The sequence below is a fragment of the Schistocerca cancellata genome, chromosome 1 (genome assembly GCF_023864275.1).
Source record: "Schistocerca cancellata isolate TAMUIC-IGC-003103 chromosome 1, iqSchCanc2.1, whole genome shotgun sequence".
NCBI lineage: Eukaryota > Metazoa > Arthropoda > Insecta > Orthoptera > Acrididae > Schistocerca > Schistocerca cancellata.
In genome coordinates this window covers 247,182,732-247,207,697 of record NC_064626.1, presented here as the reverse complement: position 1 = coordinate 247,207,697, position 24,966 = coordinate 247,182,732, and the positions used below count along the sequence as shown (strand labels likewise).

At 42.5% G+C, this 24,966-nt stretch overlaps 1 protein-coding gene across 1 annotated transcript in view; it reads left to right on the top strand.

Moving 5' to 3' along the window:
• Window positions 1–24,966, top strand: part of LOC126167338 (tachykinin-like peptides receptor 86C) — a 956,103-nt gene that overhangs the window by 732,002 nt on the left and 199,135 nt on the right. The window contains exon 5 of the mRNA XM_049920472.1: window positions 11,118–11,268. Within this exon, the coding sequence (XP_049776429.1) occupies window positions 11,118–11,268 (151 nt within the window). The remainder of the gene's footprint in view (window positions 1–11,117; window positions 11,269–24,966) is intronic.

The window sequence follows — 24,966 nt, the reverse complement described above, 5'->3', positions numbered from 1 at the left end:
CAATCAGACGAGTAGCTTAGAGAATGGATATGATACAAACATTGTAGATAAACTGGACCATAAAATTAAAACGAAATTAAGAAGGACACCCAACACACAAAAGCAAAAGTCTTCCCACCAACTTACAAACACACAGAACACACATATGAGCACACATGAACAAAAAACACCCACAACAACAAACAAGCTTTTCACTCTGACCTACAACAAGAAAGCAGCCCACAGAATAGGCAACATACTCAAAAAACAGGGGCTAAAAATAGTCTAAAGGACAGACAACTCAACACAGAGAAAACTAATAACAACCAGCACAAGCAAACAAAAACACAACACATCTGGTATTTACTCGTACTAACTAACACTTCAGGACTGCAAATCAGTTTATATAGGACAGGCAAGCAGAAACTCCAATACCAAATACACAGAACACAAGAGCATTGAAAAGTAACAGCTGTCATTCTGCATTTGCTGAACACCTTATGGACAAGAAACATAGCCCAACAGACATCAATACTGACTTGAAAATTCTCAAATGCAGCAACAACCCCCCACAAAAAACTGATAATTGAAGAAAACTATCAAATAAAAAAGCCAGAGTTAAAGGGAACAAATAATACATGAATACACGGCTCTCTGCAATGGAATTCAGTTCACTGCCCTCAAAGAATTATTAGATAACACCAACCTCCAGGACCCACCCCCACCCCACCACCACCACCACTCACACACATAGACACATAAATACATACACACTCACAAAACTAAAAAATGTAATTATAGAAATAAAATAATAATGAAAAATCCTCAAACTTTCTCTCCCCCCCCCCCTCTCTCTCTCTCTCTCTCTCTCTCTCTCTCTCTCTCTCTCTCTCTCTCTCCCTTTTACGCACACACACACACACACACACACACACACACACACACAAAACAAAACCAAAGAAAATGGGACATACACCTCTGAAAGATTCAAAACAACTGTCAGGAACACCTTCAACTGTTCCACTGTCCGCCATCTTAGTTTTACACCTTCAACTGCTCCACTGTCCGCCATCTTGCTTTTAGAACTGGTAAATGGTGATACAGTGACAGTGACAGCTCAATGTACAGAACTTCACAGTGAAGAAGATGAGGAAAAATGAAAACAGAGGTGAAACATAATGTAAATAGACACCCACCCAAACACACACACACACACACACACACACACACACACACAATCTTCCACATAGAATTAATTAATTTCAGGCATAACAGCCATAACAGTTTCCAAGTCGCAATTTTTGCTTAAATAATTTGTCTACATGAAGTTGTATATGGTTGCAGATTACAAACTGTGAAAGAAAACAGGCACAATAAAAACATAATACATCAGGAAAACTACACCATGTGGTAAAAAGATATGAATACATAATTTTATGTGTTCTTCAAAAATCTGTAACTAAGATTTTCAAAACAAATATTTACATGTACACAAAGAGTAAAGAACATTCTTTATCTTTGAAAGCCATAAAATAAAAGCCCACTGATGATGCTGCAACTGCAGTGAAACATGTTTGAGATAAATACAAAATTGTGTGAGAACTTTTAACATTGCAGCGCGTCAGCTATCGTGAATAATTTAATGATTGTAAAGAATCCGCCTCGCTTGCAAATTGAAACCGGATGTTGACCAATTTGCAATCGAGGCTGATTCTTTATAATCGTTACACAACTGTGTTTTGCTAAAGGCAGACCCAACCTAAAAACATATGTATTGTACATATAGTATTTACTCAGCTGCTTAACTCAAACTCAGAATCATGAATGAAGTGCCATATTTTCTGCTCAACGTACTAAAGTCATTTATTTTCATTACCCATTTGCGTCATTTAATAAATATGCTAATCTCAGAAGATAATTCGCGTATATCTGGTACTTTAGTATATTTGTTGCTGCATCTATAAATCCCGAACTCCGGCTTGGATTCTAGGAATTCCTGGTACTTAAAGAGGCTTCGTCTAAACAATTCTTGGTGTATGTAGCAAATAATATATGATGTTTCAGCGGGGTTCGCATTCCACGCTGAATTGCAGAGTACCACGTAACTCGGTGCTTCAGACAATTATAGACCAGAGAAATGTAACGGCATGCCAGCTCTCATTGCCAGTTTTGTGTTTAATTGCGGTATTTGACGTTTATGGCTGTATCTTCCATTCATGTAAGTTGGAAACAAAGTTCAGTTGCTAGAAATAAAGCTACTTATTGCTAGAAATAAAACTACTTCCGTTGTCAGATGTGATCAGGCTTACAGCTCCAGATGGCAGGTCAAAAATACATAAATAAATATGAGTAAATAAGCTTCTTATACATTCTTACTTATACCGTCTTATATACAAGCATGCTTGTCAGAAGGTTATGGTCTTCAAACTAACCTATCTGTTGCTGACTGCTTCACTTCATCTGGTGAAACCGTCATAAATCTTAACTTCATGATTACGAAGATGAAACGTGGATGATGAAGTATGTATGCTCATTGATATAACAGTGTTTTCCTTGTAACCAGGAACAGTATTTTACATCTCCTTGAAATGGCCTCTTCTCTCTCATGCGGCAACATATGATTTCCTAAGAGTTTATGTTTCATTGTGTGTTTTAATTGACGTGTAGGATTACATTCATTGGAATATTGCATCGCAAACTCCGAAGTTAAACATTAGCAAAACAGCAAATATTAGAAAACCAGCGAGATGATCCCAAATTACACAATTACGGTGGATACATCCATTGATTAGTTGTTTAGCAGTTTTGGTTATAAATTTCTCTTTAGTTTACATTCATAAAGCACTGTGGAGAATTTTATTTAATGCGAAGAAGGGTAGGAGGTATTACGTTACCAAAAAGTGTTTAAATTGGGTTGTATGCATTAATTAATCACAGCGTACAAGCGCTGTAAACATACGAACCGCTATTTTCCCGTCACTTTGTTTGTTTTTATCTCATCGTGAGCCTTATTTTCAGTGTCAAACGTGATTGTAAATCTGTTCCGTCAGTTATTGCGCTGAAACTGGGTCATGGCAGTACTCCTATATTAGCCATTTGGTGTCCTTCGCTTTATTTGTTTTCATTTTTACGTAAAGATTTTTATGTACGGGTCTGTGAACAGGTGAGCATAATTTAGTAGTTCGCTCATACTCCACAAAGAATCGTAATAAATCTCCTTATTTAAACCAATTGAATTTTCTCTACTTCTCTTCTACGATATGAAACAAACTAACAAAATTTTATTTATGTCTCGTATTCGTGAATTTTTGCTCCCTTTAATACGATTTTTGTCCCAAAGTATAATTTCTTTCCATATATACTGGCAATAAGTATACTGTGCACCGCGAAAAATGGAAGACTACTTTCAAGACAGTTTCAGAAACACCACCTCTACATACGCTCCCTTCAGTTTACAACTGTTCACATAACTCCAAAACATATAAGCATCTGCATCTACATGTACATCTATACTCCGCTAGCCACCTGACGGCGTGTGGCGGAGGGTACCTTGAGTGCCTCTATTGGTTCTCCTTTCTATTCTTATTTGTTGAAATTGCAGAGTGAAAGTTAGTTTTTGTTTTACCGCCGTATTTGGTATGTAAAATTAGTCTAATGGAGGTAAGGTCCACCTCCAATTCAATCTCCATCTCATCAAGTCAAATTCCCATACATACTGAAGTTTGCCTCTTAAAAATAGAGTGCCCTGCCACACCAAAATGTCCTACATTCGAGACTGTATTACACATTAATTTTAGCTCCAGGTATGACATTTTTGTGTCTTCTCTTTGAAACATTGTGTTCTACGTCTTGCGGGACAAATTTTTCGTTCTGATGATACGTTGCTGTGACATGTACTTATTAACAAATTCGAAAGTTTTTGAATGTCAGCAATTCTCTTTGAAGTTTTTCAGATCCATACATAAAGCGAACAATGAATTTTATCCTCATTAAAATAATATTCTCCTAATAGATATTTTCCGACTTATGATTCCATTTACAGAAATGTGTCGAATGCGTAAAACCAAAGTCGAAGATCCACTTTGCTCGTGCAGTGACAACGACACACTGCCGCTATGAAAACCGAAGTGATACTAGTACTATGTTTCATCTTTAAAACCAGACCACATTATTAATGTACGAAATTATTCGAAACGAACTGTTCTCATTTGAAGACGACTGGGTACTCACCTCTGGCATCGATATCCTTCTTCCTCATCAATATCCTAACCTCGCCTTTCTCTTAACTTCTTAGTTCTCCTGTGATTGGCTCACTGAGGTTTTGGTATAGTCGGAGTTCTAACTTTCATTCCCAGATCAACTCACAAGATTTCTACAAGCTTTTTCTACAATGATTGCTTCAATAACTTTAGTACAATAACTGGTACCTCAATGCGTACAATCGCTCCTCTTCTTTCTCCAGAAAGACGGGAGTCAGTATTAAACGATCAAAAATTAAATTATTTTATCACTTCTCATTGAATTATCGTATAAAAAACTAACACTTTTCAGTTAGTAGATGTTGGCGTCCTTATATCTAGGTACCGCATCGGGTCTGCTGGCAGGTACTTCGACTCTCGCAAATCTCATGTTAACTTCGTAGATTTTACCTGTAACAAGTATTGGAACACAAAACGAAAACGGCACTGAGACATTGATTTTTTCCACTGTTAAGTTTTCATGCATGTTATCCTCATCTCCGGCAAACTTCCCACCAAATGCGCCACAAAATCTTTCACTTCATCAGAACTGTTCTCATCTGCAACTAGTTTACCATTCCACTATTGGCTAACTATGAAGTAACTGCCATTATTTAAACAAACCTGGGACACTGTGTGACACATTTTATAATATACACTCCTGGAAATTGAAATAAGAACACCGTGAATTCATTGTCCCAGGAAGGGGAAACTTTATTGACACATTCCTGGGGTCAGATACATCACATGATCACACTGACAGAACCACAGGCACATAGACACAGGCAACAGAGCATGCACAATGTCGGCACTAGTACAGTGTATATCCACCTTTCGCAGCAATGCAGGCTGCTATTCTCCCATGGAGACGATCGTAGAGATGCTGGATGTAGTCCTGTGGAACGGCTTGCCATGCCATTTCCACCTGGCGCCTCAGTTGGACCAGCGTTCGTGCTGGACGTGCAGACCGCGTGAGACGACGCTTCATCCAGTCCCAAACATGCTCAATGGGGGACAGATCCGGAGATCTTGCTGGCCAGGGTAGTTGACTTACACCTTCTAGAGCACGTTGGGTGGCACGGGATACATGCGGACGTGCATTGTCCTGTTGGAACAGCAAGTTCCCTTGCCGGTCTAGGAATGGTAGAACGATGGGTTCGATGACGGTTTGGATGTACCGTGCACTATTCAGTGTCCCCTCGACGATCACCAGTGGTGTACGGCCAGTGTAGGAGATCGCTCCCCACACCATGATGCCGAGTGTTGGCCCTGTGTGCCTCGGTCGTATGCAGTCCTGATTGTGGCGCTCACCTGCACGGCGCCAAACACGCATACGACCATCATTGGCACCAAGGCAGAAGCGACTCTCATCGCTGAAGACGACACGTCTCCATTCGTCCCTCCATTCACGCCTGTCGCGACACCACTGGAGGCGGGCTGCACGATGTTGGGGCGTGAGCGGAAGACGGCCTAACGGTGTGCGCGACCGTAGCCCAGCTTCATGGAGACGGTTGCGAATGGTCCTCGCCGATACCCCAGGAGCAACAGTGTCCCTAATTTGCTGAGAAGTGGCGGTGCGGTCCCCTACGGCACTGCGTAGGATACTACGGTCTTGGCGTGCATCCGTGCGTCGCTGCGGTCCGGTCCCAGGTCGACGGGCACGTGCACCTTCCGCCGACCACTGGCGACAACATCGATGTACTGTGGAGACCTCACGCCCCACGTGTTGAGGAATTCGGCGGTACGTCCACCCGGCCTCCCGCATGCCCACTATACGCCCTCGCTCAAAGTCCGTCAACTGCACATACGGTTCACGTCCACGCTGTCGCGGCATGCTACCAGTGTTAAAGACTGCGATGGAGCTCCGTATGCCACGGCAAACTGGCTGACACTGACGGCGGCGGTGCACAAACGCTGCGCAGCTAGCGCCATTCGACGGCCAACACCGCGGTTCCTGGTGTGTCCGCTGTGCCGTGCGTGTGATCATTGCTTGTACAGCCCTCTCGCAGTGTCCGGAGCAAGTATGGTGGGTCTGACACACCGGTGTCAATGTGTTCTTTTTTCCATTTCCAGGAGTGTATATTTACGTAGAGCTACATTCAAATTATGCAATAATAAATGGTTTTCACTTACATTATGTCTAATAACAGATGTTCAAAGTTAATAACTTGGAGTCAACATTATCAAATTTTACGAAACATGTTTTAACTTCTTCAACACGTGGCGAAACCAAGGTGAAACCATTCCACACGTGGTGTCGGGCAACCACGCCTCATTACACATCGTATGCGGGGCAGACTGGCGAAATAGCAAAGGCGGCTAATTTTGACAGAAGTAACATCAGACTGTAATACTTGGCAGAGTACAAGTGTGTCTGAACACAGTACACCGAACACATCAAGAAACGGGGCTCCACAGCGGACGACCCATGCATACGCCAATGTTAACACCACGATATCGGCAACTGCGACTGAAGTGGGCACGTGACTATCGGCCCTGGACGTTGACGCAGTGGCAGAACGTTGCGTGGTCTGAAGCATCCTTATACCTTCTTCATCATGCTGATGGGAGGGAGGAATCCGCTCCTTGACACCTGTACTGGCGGACGGAGACAAGCTGGTGGCGGCTCCATTATCCTCTGGGGAAGATTCGCGTGGGCATCCATGGATCCAGAGGAGCCTGTGCAAGGCACCATGATGTCCAAGGAGTGTCGTGCACTGGTTGCAGACCACATACACAGCTTCATGACGATCGTGTTTCCCGATAACAGTGGCATTTTTCAGCGAGATAATGCGCCATGTCACAAGGCCAGGAATGTGATGGAGTGGTTCGAGGAACACAGTGGTGAGTTCTAATTGATGTGCTGGACCCCCAGCTCGCCATATCTGAGCCCGTGTACCCGATCGAAAACATCCGGGATGTGACTGAACGTTACGTCGTAGTTCATCGCCGTCCTCCTCGGAATTTACGGGAACTTTGTGTTTTGTGCGTGCAGATGTAGTTCAGTTCTCTCCAGCGGACTGCCCACGTCTCGTTGCTTCCATGCCGCTGTTATCCGTGCCATACGTGGACATATCGCCTGTTAGGTTGGTGGGCATACTGCTCTGGCTGATCAGTGTAACTTTTCTCGAATCCAAGGTAAAATGACAACAAACGGCGCTAAAAAAGAAATGTAGTTCAAAAATGACCTGAAGAAATGACGTCACAGCAGATTACTATTACGTGACTGGTCACAGACGACAGTTAGTGTCACAAATCACTATTACAGTGTACGACGTACGGCGTCTTATCGAACACCCTGTACAGATTTCGTGTGTGTCGAAAAGTCATAATATGAGAGCAAAAAATGTGACACTGTGGTGGTTCTTTTTACGTATGTATTGTTGGTATTTGTTTGTTATGTAAAATTGGAGTTAGTATTATTCTGCCTGCTTCACAACCGGAAAATGAACTCAGTTATGGTACTTCTCGCAGTTAGTTTTTCCGACAAGCTGTTTTTACATCAAAAGACGCCAGAAATTCTCCACCTCCACTGCACCTCGAAATTTAACACCCCTGGACAAACGCCAAATGAGACGCTTCCAACGCGAATTCAGCCACCGGCTCGCCGAATGGAGGCCTGAACAGTGGGAGGACAGGATGTCCACTTTCCTACTCCATCAAAAAAGTGACTGGCCCTCTGCTACGAGAGTTGAAGGTGTAAAAGAACCGCTACCGCCGGAGGTGGAAGCAGCTTCGTGACCCTCAGGATAAACGCCAAATGAGACGCCTCCAACGCGAATTCAGCCACCGGCTCGCCGAATGGAGGTCTGAACAGTGGGAGGACAGGATGTCCACTTTCCTACTCCATCAAAAAAGTGACTGGGCTGTCATTCGCACCCTGCGGCGCTCTAAGCCAGCGACTGCCCATCCTATTCGCACAGCAGCGGGCTTGTCTTATGATACCCTGCAAATTGTGGAAACGCTGGCAGATGCGTTCGAGGCCCAAAACCGCTCTCTGGTCCAGGACCTTTCTCCGAACGAACTACAGGAAGAACATGAAGTCCTGACAGCTGTTGCTGCATTCCGCAACCGCCCACCCCAGTCTGCTCCCCTTCTTACGTCCATGGCAGAAATTCAGCGCATCCTTCGACGGAAACGTGGCCGGTCGGCCCCTGGATTGGACGGAATTTTAAATGAACATCTTTGCCACCTTCCCCGCACACCACTCATCTTGTTCACCAAGATTTTAAACTGTTGTCTCACATCTGGCCTTTTCCCCCCTCAATGGAAACAAGCCAAGCTGATTGCGATCCCCAAGAGGTTCAAGGACCCTACACCAACAACAGGCCCATCAGCCTCCTAAACACTATGGCGAAGGTCCTTGAATCTGTGATCCTTCACCGACTTTCCCAACCTCTTGCGGCAGCTGGGACGATCCGTCCTGAACAGTTTGGATTCACTTCGCATCTCTCTGCTGAACTTCAGGTCCTACGGATCACTGAACACATCAGCAAAGGCTTCAACACCGCCAAGTTGACAGCTGCCGTTTTTCTGAACTTGCAAAACGCCTACGACAAGATCTGGCAAGACAACCTCGTACACAAGATGCTGACACAGACCCCTATACCGGATATTTATGTCAAGATCGTGGATGACTTCCTCCGTGGCAGGACTTTCCTAGTGGCTCAACGGGGAATGCGTTCTGGCATTCGCCAATTGTCGGCAGGCACTCCGCAAGGATCGGTGCTATCACCCATCCTTTTTAATATCTATGTGAATGATATGCCGGTCATCCCCGAGTGCCACCTTGCACAATACGCTGACGACACAGCACTATACACCACTGGCCTCATTACTGAGGCCGTCGTCGCCCGCCTCCAGCGACAGGTGGACACCACTATCACCTGGTGCCGGACAAACAAAATAGCTCTCAACGCCGCCAAAACTACGGCAGTTTACTTCACGAAACGGCGCCCAGTCCTCCGCCGCAATATCTCGATTGCAGATGTGCAGGTTCCCTGGTCCCCGGCAACCACCTATCTCGGGGTCCAGATGGACCACAAGTTGCTCTTCCACTGTCATGCGGAGTATGTCACCAACAAGGGGCAAAAGCTAACCAGGGCTTTGTACCCGCTCTTTCGCAGTAGGGAACTTAACCTGCATACCAAGCTCCGCATTTACCGAACAGTTATCCTGCCTGCCCTCATGTATGGATCTGCTGCATGGGCCACGATTAGTGTCACCAGGATGCGGACATTGCAGCGCCTGCAGAACAAGGTGCTCAGGTGGAGCCTGCGCGCTCCGCCACTCACGAGAATTGTCACTCTCCACGAGGAAGCTGATATCGTTCCCCTAAAGACGAACATACGCAACAACGGGCGGCGGCTCTATGAGAAAGTGGATTCCTTGCGGGACACTGTCCATGGGTTACGCCACGTTGGGACCACACTTCCACGCCGCTGGCATCGACATCCGGTTCCCCTAACCATCCTAGAGGAATCGGATTCCGACCATGACTAACGATAGGTCTGGCACGCCCACCACGGACGCATCCTTTGGCGGGACTAGCCCATTCTACGTCCAATACTTTCCAATGATACCTGCCCACGTTAGGCTAATTTTTTCTGCCTGACTCATGTAACACTGTCACCGTCAGAGGGTGGTACGGGACTACAAGTCCCACCGCCACACCTCCAAAGTGAATTGCAGTGACGCAGTCACTGCCCTGTGGATAAATTTACTGCCTCACCAACACAGTTAGACCACAATAGACCGGTGATGCTGTATTGTAACATATCACAAAAAAAAACATTCAGTTTTCCAGTTGTAGTTGTTATGGCCTTCAGTCGTGAGATTGGTTTGATGCAGCTCTCCATGCTACTCTTATCCTGTGCAAGCTTCGTCATTTCCGAGTACGTACTGCAACCTACAACCTTCTGAATCTGCTTAGTCTATTAATCTCTTGGTCTCCCTCTACGATTTTTACGCTCCACGCTGCCCTCCAATACTAAATTGGTGATCCCTTGATGCCTCAGAACATGTTTTACCAACCGATCCCTTCTTCTAGTCAAGTTATGCCACAAACTTCTCCCCAATCCTATTCAGTACCTCCTCATTAGTTATGTGATCCACCCATCTAATCTTCAGCATTCTTCTGTAGCACCACATTTCAAAAGCTTCTATTCTCTTCTTGTCCAAACTATTTATTGTCCATGTTTCACTTCCATACATGGCTGCACTCCATATTCCAGTTATACAGCTGCAATTTACTTTTTTGATAAGCCAAATTTTATCACGCAATATCCGTTAAAAGGAGATCAAGAAAACTAACTGAATTATCTGCAATGGATATGGTTCAATAATTAAAAAAACTGACTACTATTACGGTTTCAAAAGAAGATCCACTAATCAAGAGAAATCACTTTCATTTACATTTCTTTTTAATTATTTGTCAAAATTAGTACGACTCTAGGCCGTTATCATTTAGAATTATGGCGTTGACCTTTGCGCCAGTGTTCCCCTACAAAATTTGCATAAATCGTTAATATATGTATCGCTTCATGAACATAGGAGTTGTTACAGTAAAACATTAGCGCCACTTTTAAGTAATATTTGATCATATTTAGTCTAAATGTTACATGAAACTTACACGTTTTCGCGCCTCGTCACAAAATGGCTTCATACACAACCAAGAAACAAATGGGAAGTGTGTCCGATCCTTTATCAAAAGGAACAGAGATTAAAATAACCATCATATTAGTTGATTACATACTTTTTCGATTTTTCTGCGATAATATTTATTTCGTTAAGTCAGTACTTGCGAAATTCTTCAATATTTTTCACGTTATGTGGTGTACCACCACAGAACCTCTAAGATTACCTAAAGTGAACTTCTATAAAGTTGGTGCCTGTTTGCAGGTACAACGTGGTGTTCCTGTGCGTGACGTACCTGGTGCCGGTGACTGCGATGGCGGTGTGCTACGGCCTGATGGGCCGCGAGCTGTGGGGGGACCGCGGCATCGGCGAGAAGACGGCGCGGCAGCAAGAAGCCGTCCGCTCCAAGAGGAAGGTGCGTCACGTAATCACACTGGAGGAAACGGTAGTCCAACGTCTGAAATTTGGTAACATTAAAGCAGTCTTTGACCGTAAAAAAATGCTTTTAGTTCATAACTAGTTTCGATCCGCAGGATGGGCAAAAAAGTAGCTTCATGCACCCAACATACATCATCTGCCCCAAATGCACATGCTGTGAGCTGAGCTACCTATATTAGGGTACACTATTTATCTGTCCAGTTTTACTTTGCCCACACTGTATACAGCTTGATTCAGCTGCCCCGACCGTTGGGTTTTATGCAACCTGCAGCATCCTCTAATACCATGCACAAGATTTTCATCTTCTCTCACTAGTTACGTGCAAACTATTAGTCCTACAGAAAAAAATGAACAGAATCTTTATGTAGGAAATTTAATGTAATTCGCCGCGCGGGATTAGCCGAGCAGTCTGACGCGCTGCAGTCATGGACTGTGCGGCTGGTCCCGGCGGAGGTTCGAGTCCTCCCTCGGGTATGGGTGTGTATGTTTGTCCTTAGGATAATTTAGGTTAAGTAGTGTGTAAGCTTAGGGACTGATGACCTTAGCTGTTAAGTCCCATAAGATTTCACACACATTTGAACATTTTTTTAATGTAATTCATTTTTTTATACTGGGATATGTTTTCACTAGAGGCTTTTTTTTTAATATTTCGAAAACTACAGCCTCTAGTGAAAACATATCCCAGTATAAAAAAATGAATTACATTAAAAAAATGTAATCGATTTATCCAAGAAAAACACAGCTGACTTTTTTTTAATATTTCGAAAACTACGTCAGCTGTGTTTTTCTTGGATAAATCGATAAGTGTGGCCTCTAGAGAAAATGTATTCCAGTACTCTATACTTTGTTCCGTTTCATTATGACCATTTGTTGCAGATACAGGACAGATATTTCGAATATTGCATTGTTTCATAAAAACGTTCTGTTCATTTTTTTTTTTTTTTTTTTGCAAGTCTAATAGTTTGCAAGTAGCAAGCAAGACAATACTAAAATCTAATACAAGGTTTTTGAAGGCGCTCCATGTCGCGTAAAACACATAGAGTAGGGGCAGCTGAATAGCCTTATTTCACTAATTTAAGATATGTCTGAAACAAATATGCATAACTATCAGTCGGAGTACTACAGTAATATACGCAATATTGGAAGCAATTCTGCTTATTACTCTGACCTGTTCCTAGTCCGTAACATTAACGTACACGTTCGTTTTACTCATTTAATAAAAAACATTATGTAGATTAGTACTCTATAAATTGGTCCATTTCATTTTGACCTTTTGTTGCAGATACAAGATAGATATTTAGAATATTTCGTTGTTTCTGTTACAGTGGTTATTTCCTATTGATTAATGGAATTCACTTATTTCGAGCTCCTGGGGAATAGCAAAAATTATGGAAGTCCCTTAAAATAGCTGTATTATGATCTTTTGTTGCAGGCGAAGGGCAAATATTTCTGTTATAGAAACATTGGTTACTGGCATTTACAGTTTTCATTTACCGCTGGGTGCTGAAATTCACACATTTGAAACTCCTGACGAACGCAAGATTTATTTAAGTTTTTTTTTTTTTTTTTTAATTCTGCTTCAGTTCAGTCCTAAGACTCTGACAGAAGACGCTCCTTTTGGCTTTAGTAACGGTAAAGAAGGCACCAGAACGGCATTTCTGGTGCTGAGTTTGATAATAGCAGCAAGACTTAAGACAAATCAAGACACTTTCATAGGATTTGTCGACCTGAAATAAACGTTCCTCAGTGTAAAAGCGTGCCAGCCGTACTGCAACCCGAATGACATATAATATGTACAAGAACCAAAAATGTAAAATAAAAATTAAAGCCAAAGAACAAAGAACTCGAACAAAAAAAAGTTCTAAGAGACAGAGTTGGAGTTTCCGTTTCTGTTGTTCAATCTATACATCGCAAAAGCAACAGCGGAAATAAAAAAATGTATGAAGAGTGGGAGTGAAATTGCAGGTGAAAGGATGCAAAGGATAAGATTCGACAATAGCAGTGCTATCCTCAGCGAAACTTAGGAAGAATGACAGGACCTGTTGACTGGAATGAGCACAGAGTTCAGACAAAACCACAAAAAATACGAAAGAAATAAGGAATAGCTGAAATGAGATTAGCTATAAACCTGACATTGAGACTGGGGACAGCGAAGTAGTTGAAGGGAAGAATTTCGCTATCTTACAGGCAGAATAGCACATAACGGACAGAACAAGAAGTTACAAAGCAGAGTATGATAGACAAAGAGTGAATTCATGGCCAAAAGAGGTGTACTAACATCAAACACCAGCATTAATTTAAGTAAGAAGTTTCCTAAAATCTACATTTGGAGTCCAGCATTGTACGAGCGTGAGTCGTAGATTGCGGGAAAACGAAAATGAGGAGACTCAAAGCGTTTAATCTGTTATAGAAGGATGTTGTAAATTATTTGGACAGATCAGATAAGAAATGAGAAAGTTCCCCGCAGAATCGGCGTTGAAATAAATATGTGGAAAACACTGACGAGAACAAGGGATGCGATTATACGAGTATGAAGTTAAGACACTACGATATGACTAGAGGGTGTCGCAGACAATAAAAGTTGTAGGGGAAATCAGGTATTGGAGTATATCTAACAATGAATTGAGAACGATGAGTGTATTAGCTACTCTGAGTTGAAGAGTTTAGCACAGGAGCGGAATTCACGGTGGTCCGCATCAAACTAAAGATTGATGACCCCACCCTCCCTCATTCTAAAGGAAAAGCTTCCGCCTTGGCGATATTATTTGTGTCTCACATATTTCCACTTCCGATTGCCACGACTTGAGAGGTCTTGGTACACACAAAACATGGGGACTGCCCCCTACAAAAGATAAACACCCGAATCAACGAGTGTGTTGGTGGTGACAGCTTTTAAGGGGCTCCGGAACGCCCTATACTTGCAATGTTAAAATAACGCTTATAAATTACATCTTTCCTCACAAAGTATTTGAGGTAGGAAGTTGAACTTTTTACAGATTATTTATTGGAATATGGGCTACAACTTAACACAGGGATTTTACAAAATTTTAGTTCAGTTATTAAGGATGATTTTTTTTTCAATTGTAATGAATATTCACAACATTTTTTTGCAATTTTTTATTTATATATTCAAAAATATACAGTTTTTTGGAAAAAGGCTGTGTTAAATTATGCAGAAGGTACTGTGTAACATTTACTGAAAGTTTGAAACAAATATGTTTGGAAGATCCTTAGAAAACATGTAATTAGTATGAGAAAATAAAAGTTTTGGGAATCGAGCGACAAAGATTGGATTAACTTTTTAGTGCATTCCAGGTCAATAGGATGGATTATCTTCATCCTCTGCAAACTCCTCCTCCAGCTTCCTCTTGTTCCTCCTCCTGTTTACTCTTGCTTGTGTTTCTAGACTCTTTACAGCCCTGTCTGCAGCCCGAAGGCGTTCCTTGTCTAAAGCAAGCATCGCTCGTTCCATGTTAGAATGTTATTATTTACAGTAATAACACATACCTTTGGCTTTTCAACATTTCTCCTTGTCTTAAAAGCCTTCAGAGGATTTCTAATAACTTTACTTTTACTCATTATTATACTTCAACAAAACAGAGACTCAAGAAACAGAATTAATTACGAATATTTTCGAGATAACGACAGAGTAAATAAACATGAAACAATCGACAATCACACCAGCGATACATATTGAACCATCACAAGTTAGCCACAACACATACTTTATCTCACATCACTAAAATTTACCTGATGAACACGGACGTTAATAATAACACCATTTGACAGCAGTTTAACAGCGCCACAGTGGGTCACGCCCATGTAGAACACATTTCAAAAAAAAATTAAAAATAGTTGTAGTCTTCGGAATTGAATAAATTATATATCTATTAAAAGGTAATAGTCTGCAGATTCAGAAAACGCAAAAAAGTAAAAATTGAACTTTTCATGATTTTGAGCCTTTACGGAGCCCCTTAATGTAACACCCCGGTACGCATACTGTCCAATGCCACTGTTACCTACATTTCTGGACCCGGATTTTGACTTCAAACTTAGTACCATTCCATACTAACTTCTACATTATCAAACCCAAAAAGCCCTTTTCCAACGTCATTTACGGCACTACAGCCTGTTACAGCAAACAGCTTGTTCTACTGAAACTTCCTGTCAGATTAAAACTGTGTGACGGACAGAACTCGCACGCGGGATCTCTGCCTTTCGCAAGCAAGTGGTCTACCAAATGAGCTACCCAAACACGACTCACGACCCCTCTTCATAGCTTTACTTCAGTCAGTATCTCGTCTTCTACTATCCGAACTTTACAGAAGTTCTACGAAACTGGCAGGAATATCACATGAGGAAGACATGGCTTAGCCACAGCCTGGCGTATCTATCCAGAATGAGATTTTCACTGTGCAGCATAGCGTGCACAGATATGAAACGTCATGACTGATTAACGCCTTGTGCTGAACTGAGACTCGAGCTCGGGACCTTTGCCTTTCGCTGGCAAGTGCTGTGGCTAAGTCATTTGTACGGAACACTCTTTCCTCCAGGAGTGCTATCCCTGCAAGTTTCCTAGGAGAACTTCTGTGATGTCTGGAAGGTAGGAGACGAGGTATCAGCAGAAGTACAGCTGTGTGGAGGCGTCCTGAGTCCTGCTTCGGTAGAGCACTTTCCCGCGAAAGGTAAAGGTCCTAAGTTCAAGTCTCTGTCCGGTATGCCGTTTTAATCTGCCAGGAAGCTTCATATCAGCGAACGTTCCGCTGCGGAGTGGAAATCTCGTTCTGCACCTCGTGCTACTACCACCACTACACTACCATGGAAGATGTTTGGTGCCAGATAATATCGTCAGATGGGTCCAGTTGAAACGTCCCCTTTGAACAATTATACAAGACTGTGCTTAAACTGACACACAATATTTTTAGCGCAACGCAATCTGACTTTCAATAATCCCTACAAAACAATGGCCCGGACTAACATTAACCTATACCTTTCACAAATCACTTACCTCACAAAAATCTTCGTTACTCGAACTACTGCAATACAGCGAGCGCCACTACTGCCAGCTAAATAAAAGATTCAAACTACGGAAGGCACTAACTGCTGATAGGCATAGTTAGCAAATGAAAGATTTTAATAGAGAACAAACACTGTATTTACCTTAATAGTCATAATATATATAGCAGTTCATGACATCCATTCGTACAAATGTACTGTTTCTGATGGACACACTTCCAGATTATCCATTCTCAAAAATCCGCCATCTCACTTCCCCACATCCACCATTGCTGGCGGCTCGCCTCCAACTGCGCAACGCTACGCGCTGTTCACATCCAGCTGCCGCTGCCCAACACTTACAATGGCAGACAACAATGCAAACTAGCCACAGACTGCACACAGCACAGCCAGTGATTTTCATGCAGAGCGCTACGTAACGTTGCCAATAAGAAAACATAAACAGCGTACTTACATAGCCCCCATGCTCCCCACAAAAATTTTTACAAATTGTTTTGGGCACTGGCCAATACAGATTTGAAAAATTTTTTTCATAATTACAGTAAGAAACATATCAAATGCACACACTTATTGATACAACGTTGGTCAAAAGCTAAAATTTTCTCACAGTCCATAAAGATAGTCCTGATCATTCATCATAATAGTAATTACAGTTTTTTTTTTCACAAAGTCTCATTAGTAAAAGAAATTGCACACAGAAGTAGTGGATTTCCATGCAGTCTTGAAGAAGTAGTGTTGTCCTTCCTCCAGGAGTGCTATCGGAAGGCACTAACTGCTGATAGGCATAGTGCTGACTCTTGACATGCAGACAGGTAATGGGCCACAACAGAGCAAACCCACAGCAGAGTCATTCGAAGTTTTGAAGAATGCTGGTAGGTAGGTCATCACAGAGCAGACCCACTGTAATCCTGGTAGAGATTATGGTATTGGTGGGCCACCAGAGGTGCAGACCCACTGTAGTCCTGGTAGAGATTGAGGTATTGGTGAGTCATCAAAGGTGTAGACCCACTGATGTGGGGAGAGAGATGGCGGAGTTTTGAAATTTGTAATACTGGCTGGCATGAACTGCTATATATATTATGATTATTAAGGTAAATACATTGTTTGTTCTCCATTAAAATCTTTCATTTGCTAACTATGCCTATCAGTAGTTAGTGCCTTCAGTAGTTTGAATCTTTTATTTAGTTGGCAGTAGTGGCGCTCGCTGTATTGCAGTAGCTTGAGTAGCTTGAGTAGCTTGAGTAACGAAGATTTTTGTGAGGTAAGTGATTTGTGAAAGGTATAGGTTAATGTTAGTCAGGGCCATTCTTTTGTAGGGATTATTGAAAGTCAGATTGCGTTGCGCTAAAAATATTGTGTGTCAGTTGGTGTTGATCAGAATAAGTAAAGAGAGTAATGTCTGAGTACGTTCAGTTTTGCTCAGCTGTTTGAAAAGCAAATAATGTAAGAGGTTTCCCAGCAAGGCAATTCATTAATTTTTCTAAGGGGACGTTACACAGTCCATAGCGGGAAACATCATTCGTGCCTCGCCACCGTCTAATGCCGTTTTATGTGCTCCTCCAGCAGTTAGTTTTTTTTTTACGTCCCTACTTACTCAGGCTATTCTGAACTTTGTTGGATAATTGCGTTGCTGGGCTAGTAAGTATCGACCAATTATCCTTAACTATGACATTACTGTTTTTCCTCGAAAACTGTTGTCTTTGCGAAGTGGCTACTTGTTCGTTTGCAGAGCACTCAGATATTCCTTCAGGAGTGTGATATAGGATATTTCAAAAAAATACATTCGATTTCACAGCACTATATCTCCACGTCAACGAAGATGGTAACTTCAGCACCCGAAACCTGCTACACGAAGTGTAGCTAAATACACGATATCACTGACCTTAAAAGCAAACGTTTCTAAAAATACAAAAAAAGGTTGAGAACAACAAATTGTAGTAGTTTAAGAACCGTACCAAATATAGGTTAGTTAAAGTGAAGCAGAGTGAAAGCAGAACACATTCGATGAACTACGAGTATTATAGGGGAGACTGGTCTGCGCGCCTGACTGCCATGCAGTGGACCCGGGTTGGATTCCCAGCCGGGTGGGAGATTCCCTCCGCTCAGAGTCTGGGTGTTGTGTTGTCCTCATCATAATTTCATCATCAGCCTCGTGCATGTCACCCAATGTGGCGTTAACTGAAAAATCTCGCGACCTGGCGTCCGGACTCCCTGTGATTAGTGCCGTACGATCATTTCAGTTTCTGTCGTTGTTATGGTCTTCAGTCTGTAGACTGCTTGATCTAGCTCTCCATGATAGCCTATCCTGTGGAAGCATCTTCATCTCTGAACAATTATTGGGATCTACATCCACTTGAAGCTGCTAGCTGCTTTCTGCATTCATGGTTCAAATGGTTCAAAAATGGTTCAAATGGCTCTAAGCACTATGGGACTTAACAGCTGGGGTCATCAGTCCCCTAGAACTTAGAACTACTTAAACCTAACTAACCGAAGGACATCCATCACACACAGCCATGCCCGAGGCAGGATTCGAACCTGCGACTGTAGCAGTAGCGCGGTTCCAGACTGAAGCACCTAGAACCGCTCGGCCCCAACGGCCGGTATTCATGCCAAGGTTTTCCCCTGCAGTCTCTATCCCCCACAACTCCTCCACTCTTTTTCCTTTATTACCAACGTCACTATTCCGTGATGTCTCAAGAAGTGTCCTACAAATTATCCTATTTCCTTTTCTTCAAGTTGTGCCATAAATTTCCTTTTTTCTCCAATTTCATTCAGTACCTCAATATTAGTTATTCAATGTACCCATGTAAACTCCAGCGTTCTTCTGAAGGACCACATTTCAAAAGCTTCTTTTCTCTTCTTGTCTGAACTGCTTCTGATCCACAGTCCGCATCCTTGCTAGGCCACACTTCAACTACCCACAAAAAGACTTCATAACGCTTAAATTCGTATTAGAGCAGCGACTCACCGTGGCTTTGCACAGTTAGCGCCAAATAAGTAAAGCCGGACGTTGTCTAGCGTAGTGGTAATTTTGTTTACTGGCCGTTGTGTACAGATTGGCCGCCGAACTTCAGCGCCAGTCCAACGCGTGGTATATTTTCTGTGTGATCTTTTCCCGTATTATCCTTCACACCCCTTAGTCTTTCCCTGCCCGACAGAACTTAAAAACGCGTGTCCTGTTTTCAGTGTCATAAAACAGCGCGGTGTTGAATTCATGCATTGTCCTCCTGCCTGGGTGTCGAGTCCCTCTGCTGTAGCAGAGAAAGCTCTTTGGCTGTGATAGTTCAACGTCTCCGCTCACAGTAAAATACGGACTACCGTACCCCTGTGTTGGTATCTACGCCATAAGAGCTTACGAGCACTATTGACATGAACGAGAACGTTGTGAGGATTTTGATGTTTACGATGTGCTCTCTATAAGTTTTTCATCCCTTCTTCCATAAGAGCTACGTTCTCCTAATCGAATTATTACATATAGACGGGACTCAAAAGTCCCCTTTCGTTTTTTGTACATAAATTAAGAAATATGTATGTATAGTACTTCCAGTTTTTACTTGGCCTTGATAATACAGGGTGATTCAAAAAGAATACCACAACTTTAAAAATGTGTATTTAATGAAAGAAACATATTATAACCTTCTGTTATACATAATTACAAAGAGTATTTAAAAAGGTTTTTTTCACTCAAAAACAAGTTCAGAGATGTTCAATATGGCCCCCTCCAGACACTCGAGCAATATCAACCCGATACTCCAACTCGTTCCACACTCTCTGTAGCATATCAGGCGTAACAGTCTGGATAGCTGCTGTTATTTCTGGTTTCAAATCATCAATGGTGTCTGGGAGAGGTGGCCGAAACACCATATCCTTAACATACCCCCATAAGAAAAAATCGCAGGGGGTAAGATCAGGGCTTCTTGGAGCCCAGTGATGAAGTGCTCTGTCACGGGCTGCCTGGCGGCCGATCCATCGCCTCGGGTAGTTGACGTTCAGTTAGTTACGGATAGATAAGTGCCAATGTGGTGGCGCTCCATCCTGCTGAAATATGAATTGTTGTGCTTCTTGTTCGAGCTGAGGGAACAGCCAATTCTCTAACATATCCAGATACTGTAGTCCAGTTACAGTAGCACCTTCGAAGAAAAAGGGACCAAAAACTTTATTGGCTGAAATGGCACAGAAAACGTTCACCTTAGGCGAGTCACGTTCATACTGAGTTGTTTCCCACGGATTCTCAGTGCCCCATATACAGACATTGTGACGGTTGACTTTCCCGTTAGTGTGGAAAGTTGCTTCATCACTAAACACAATCTTTGAAACGAAAGATTCATCTGTTTCCATTTGAGCAACTGACGCTGACGCCTAGTCAACATCGCCTCAAGCGAACAAATGTACAACTAAATGAAACTTTATAGCTCCCTTAATTCGCCGACAGATAGTGCTTAGCTCTGCCTTTTGTCGTTGCAGAGTTTTAAATTCCTAAAGTTGTGGTATTCTTTTTGAATCACCCTGTATTTTCCTCAGAATTTAAACATTTTGGTACAGTATTAGACAGTTTGGGCAGATAATGGTTAAACATTAATTCTGCACCAAAAAAATTGTTAATGTGTGATCCTGTATCGCAGGTCGTTTAGGAAGGCAGCTGTAGCTCGCGCCGGCCTGATGGTGCAGTAGGATGGTTCCATTAATCGCTGTCAGTGACATTATTTTCACAGTGGCAGCGTACAAGTTCATCATAGTCCAGCCAATCCGCAGAAAACATTTATAAATTACACAGGGTGAGTCACTGACTATTCAAATTTCATGGTGAAAAAGATATCGATTCCAGGTTTCGTTACCTCCTCAAACTGTGTGGGGTGCTGCACAGAGCAACATGCTCTTTGGCTGTCTCAACAACAATGCGTCTAACTGGGGAGACTGGAACTGTCTTAGTTCTGGCCTAGGCTGTCAAGAATCAGTTCTACTGGACAATTTGAGTGTTGATTGGAAAAGTACTCTCCTTAAATGTAGTCGAAGGGACGATACTTAACCGAACTAATAAAAAAATTCAGCTTTCAAAGTTGTTTTTAATACAATAAATCAAATAAAATGGATATGCACGAAATCTTCTAAGCAAAAAAGGTGTTACACTGATATAAAAGTAGATTAAGCACTTTAAAGCTTATTTCGTATATCTACATGTTTCGGGGTATTACTGGGTGTCTGTTTTTGCTGAATGTTTTTGTACATATGTAGCAGCATTTGCGCATTCGATTTGTCTTTTTTTTCTGTTTCGGTACTTCCATTTTCACTGTCAACTTAACATTAAACAGGGTGAATAACTAACTATTGTCACCAAGAATAACTCCGAAAGTATGACAGGAGCTGAAAAATTCGTGGGGCAAAAGTTGCATGGGACACGTGGGCCATAATATGATGTTGGTTTTTTGTTGCTAGGTGGGGTCGCTTCGGAGATATGAAGGTCAACATTGTTTTTTTTAATGGTATGCTATAGTTTTGGTACTTATTTTCTGATAGCGGCTATCGATACGAATCCAATGATGTATAACATTAAGGTATTCGAAGGTCAACAAAGGTCACGCATCAATCTATTAGTGAAAACCGTACCAAAACATCCATAGAAGTTGCTGAGAGTAGCCCGAATATATAAACAGAAACTGTGGAGGGAGGAATTAATTTGCCGGTCGGTGTGGCCGAGCGGTTCTAGGCGCTTCAGTCTGGAACCGCGCGACAGCTACGGTCGCAGGTTCGAATCCTGCCTCGGGCATGGATGTGTGTGATGTCCTTAGGTTAGTTAGGTTTAGGTGGTTCTCAGTTCTAGGGGACTGATGACCTCAGATGTTAAGTCCCATAGTGCTCAGAGCCATTTTAGAGAAATTAATTTATACACGAATAGAAGAGAGTGTTAACAAATTTCTATTTTTCTAAAATGCTTCTCTTGCCATTGCCAGTCTGCATTTTATATCCTTTCTTATTCAGCCATCGTTAGTTACTATGCTGACCAGGTAGCAAAACCCATGTACTAATTCCAGTGCCTCATGTCCTAATCTGATTTTCTCAGTATCACCTGCTTTAATTAGACCACGTTCAATTGGCCTACTCTTGATTTTGTTGATGCCTGTCTTATAATCACTTTCCAAAATAGTATCTATTCCATTTAACTGATCTTCCAAGTCCTTTGCCATCTGAGACAGAAATCCAATGTCATCGGCAGTCTTCGTAGTTTTTATTTATCCTTCATGAACTTAAGCTTTCAGTCGGATTTTCTCCTTGGTTTCCTTTTCCGGTTGCTCAGTGTACGGATTGGATAACATTGAGGGAAAGGCTACACATTTGTCTCACTCCCTTCTGAACCATCGATTCCTCTTTATGTCCTTCGACTCTTATGTGTCCTTCGACCCTTATAACTACTGTCTCATTTCCTTACAAGTATCGCTACCGTATTTTAACGTAGGTTTGCCTATATTCAACCGATTTCTTAAGGTGAATCGTGGTTGAGTGCTACCTTACGTGTTCCTACATTGTGAATTGTATTTTTAGGAGGAATGAGACAATAATTCCCAGCCAAGGGCTTTGGACATTACTGCAGTTTCCGCCAGCAATGAATTTGTTGAGGTGGAAGGCATTGGTTGTAGGGAAGTTCTGATATAAATAAACAGATTTTTGTTTTTAGTGAAACGAATTTACTGTCCCGTGTATATTATACAATATTCTCAGAGAAAATTGTACGCATCTGGCACTGAATGGTGCTACGTTACCTTTGTAGGGGGTACTGTATTGAACTGGGGACATAGAAACGACGGAGAGGCTTCGTCCCCGCCGTAGCCTCAGTGGTACACAACCCCTCGACACTAATCCGTCGGACGGATTCGTGCCGGGGACCGGTGCGCCTTCCCACCCGGAAAGTTGTAAGGGGTTGTCATGAGTGTCCTGGGCTGCTCCGTAGATTCGGTGTGCGTTCTGCCCTGCTGGAGACATCTAAGACCTCAGAGTGAAGGTGTATTCAAAGTGAAATCCTAGAGCACTTTAGCTACAGGAAAAAAATTGAAATTCATTGTGTAATATGCCCTAGACAAATACATTACGAATATAGTCTTAAGGGATGGGACCATGGTTTAATAGTCGTGTCAGAAAACTGCTACGTAAACAAAGAGAATTTCATCTCACATTCAAGAGAAGTAAAACTCTAGCTGACATGCAAAAGCTGAACGAAGCGAAAAGGAGCGTGAGGAGAGCGACGAGAGAAGCGTTAAATGACTTTGAATGTAAAACTTTGTCGACCGATCTCAGTATATACCCTAAAAAGGTTTTGGTCGTATGTAAAATCGATAAGTCTGTCAAAATCATATTTATTCACTCAGTGAAGATATTGGCACCGAAACGGAAGGCAACAGAGAAAAGGCCGAAATACTGAATTCGGTTTTCCGAAATTGATTCACCGCGGAAGATCGTAACACGATCCCTCCTTTCAACTGTCGTACGAACGTCGAAATGGGATATAAGCGATGGCCAAATAGAGAAACAACTACAATGGCTCAGTGAAAGCGCGTCAGGAGGAGATACCGTAAGATTCCACATAGATTATGCGAAAGAACTTGTTCCCCTTCTAACAGTAATTTATTGTAGATCACTTAGACAACGAAGGGTACCTAGCGACTGGAAGAAAGCACAGGTCATTCCCGTTTTTAGTAGAGGCCGTAGGACATATGCACACTATCATAGACCTATATCGTTGACATTAATCTGTTGCAGAATTGTGTAACATATTTTATACTCAAGAATTATGACGTTTTTACGAAATGAAAATCTCCTCTGTGAGAATCAACATGGATTCCGCAAACAAGATCATGCGAAACTTGGATCGCTCAGTTCCCCATGAGATCCACAGCTCCGTAGACAACGGCGCTCTGGTTGATGGTGTGTTCGTTGACTTCAGGAAGGCATTTGGGAGCGTTCTGCTCTGCCGTCTAGTGAAAAAATACAAGCATATCGGGTACACGAGCGGATTTTTGGCTGGATACAAGACTTCCTTGCAGCCAGTACGGAACACGTCGCTTTTAAAGGGAAAAAAATCAACAGATGTAAAGGTAATTTCCGGTGTACCCGAGGAATTGTGATAGACCCTTACTTTCTGCAATATATAAAAATGATCTAGTAGAAAGCATCGGATGCTCTTTAAGCCTGTTCGCAGATGATGCGGTTGTCTGTAATAAAGCAGCCACGCCAGAAGATAGTAACAATTTCCAGAATGACCTCCAAAGGCTCCGAACGTAAATAAATGTAAAATATAGCGCATACGTAGGAAAAGGAGTCCACTACTGTATGGCTACACTACTAATAAAAAACCGATGGAAACAGTAGCGCTGGCCGCGGTGGCCGTGCGGTTCTGGCGCTGCAGTCCGGAACCGTGGGACTGCTACGGTCGCAGGTTCGAATCCTGCCTCGGGCATGGGTGTGTGTGATGTCCTTAGGTTAGTTAGGTTTAAGTAGTTCTAAGTTCTAGGGGACTTATGACCTAAGATGTTGAGTCCCATAGTGCTCAGAGCCATTTGAAACAGTAGCACCGTAAAATATCTAGGAGCAACTATCCAGAGCCACCTTAAGTGGAATGACCACATAAAACAGATAATGGGAAAAGTAGATGCCAGACTCAGATGCAGAG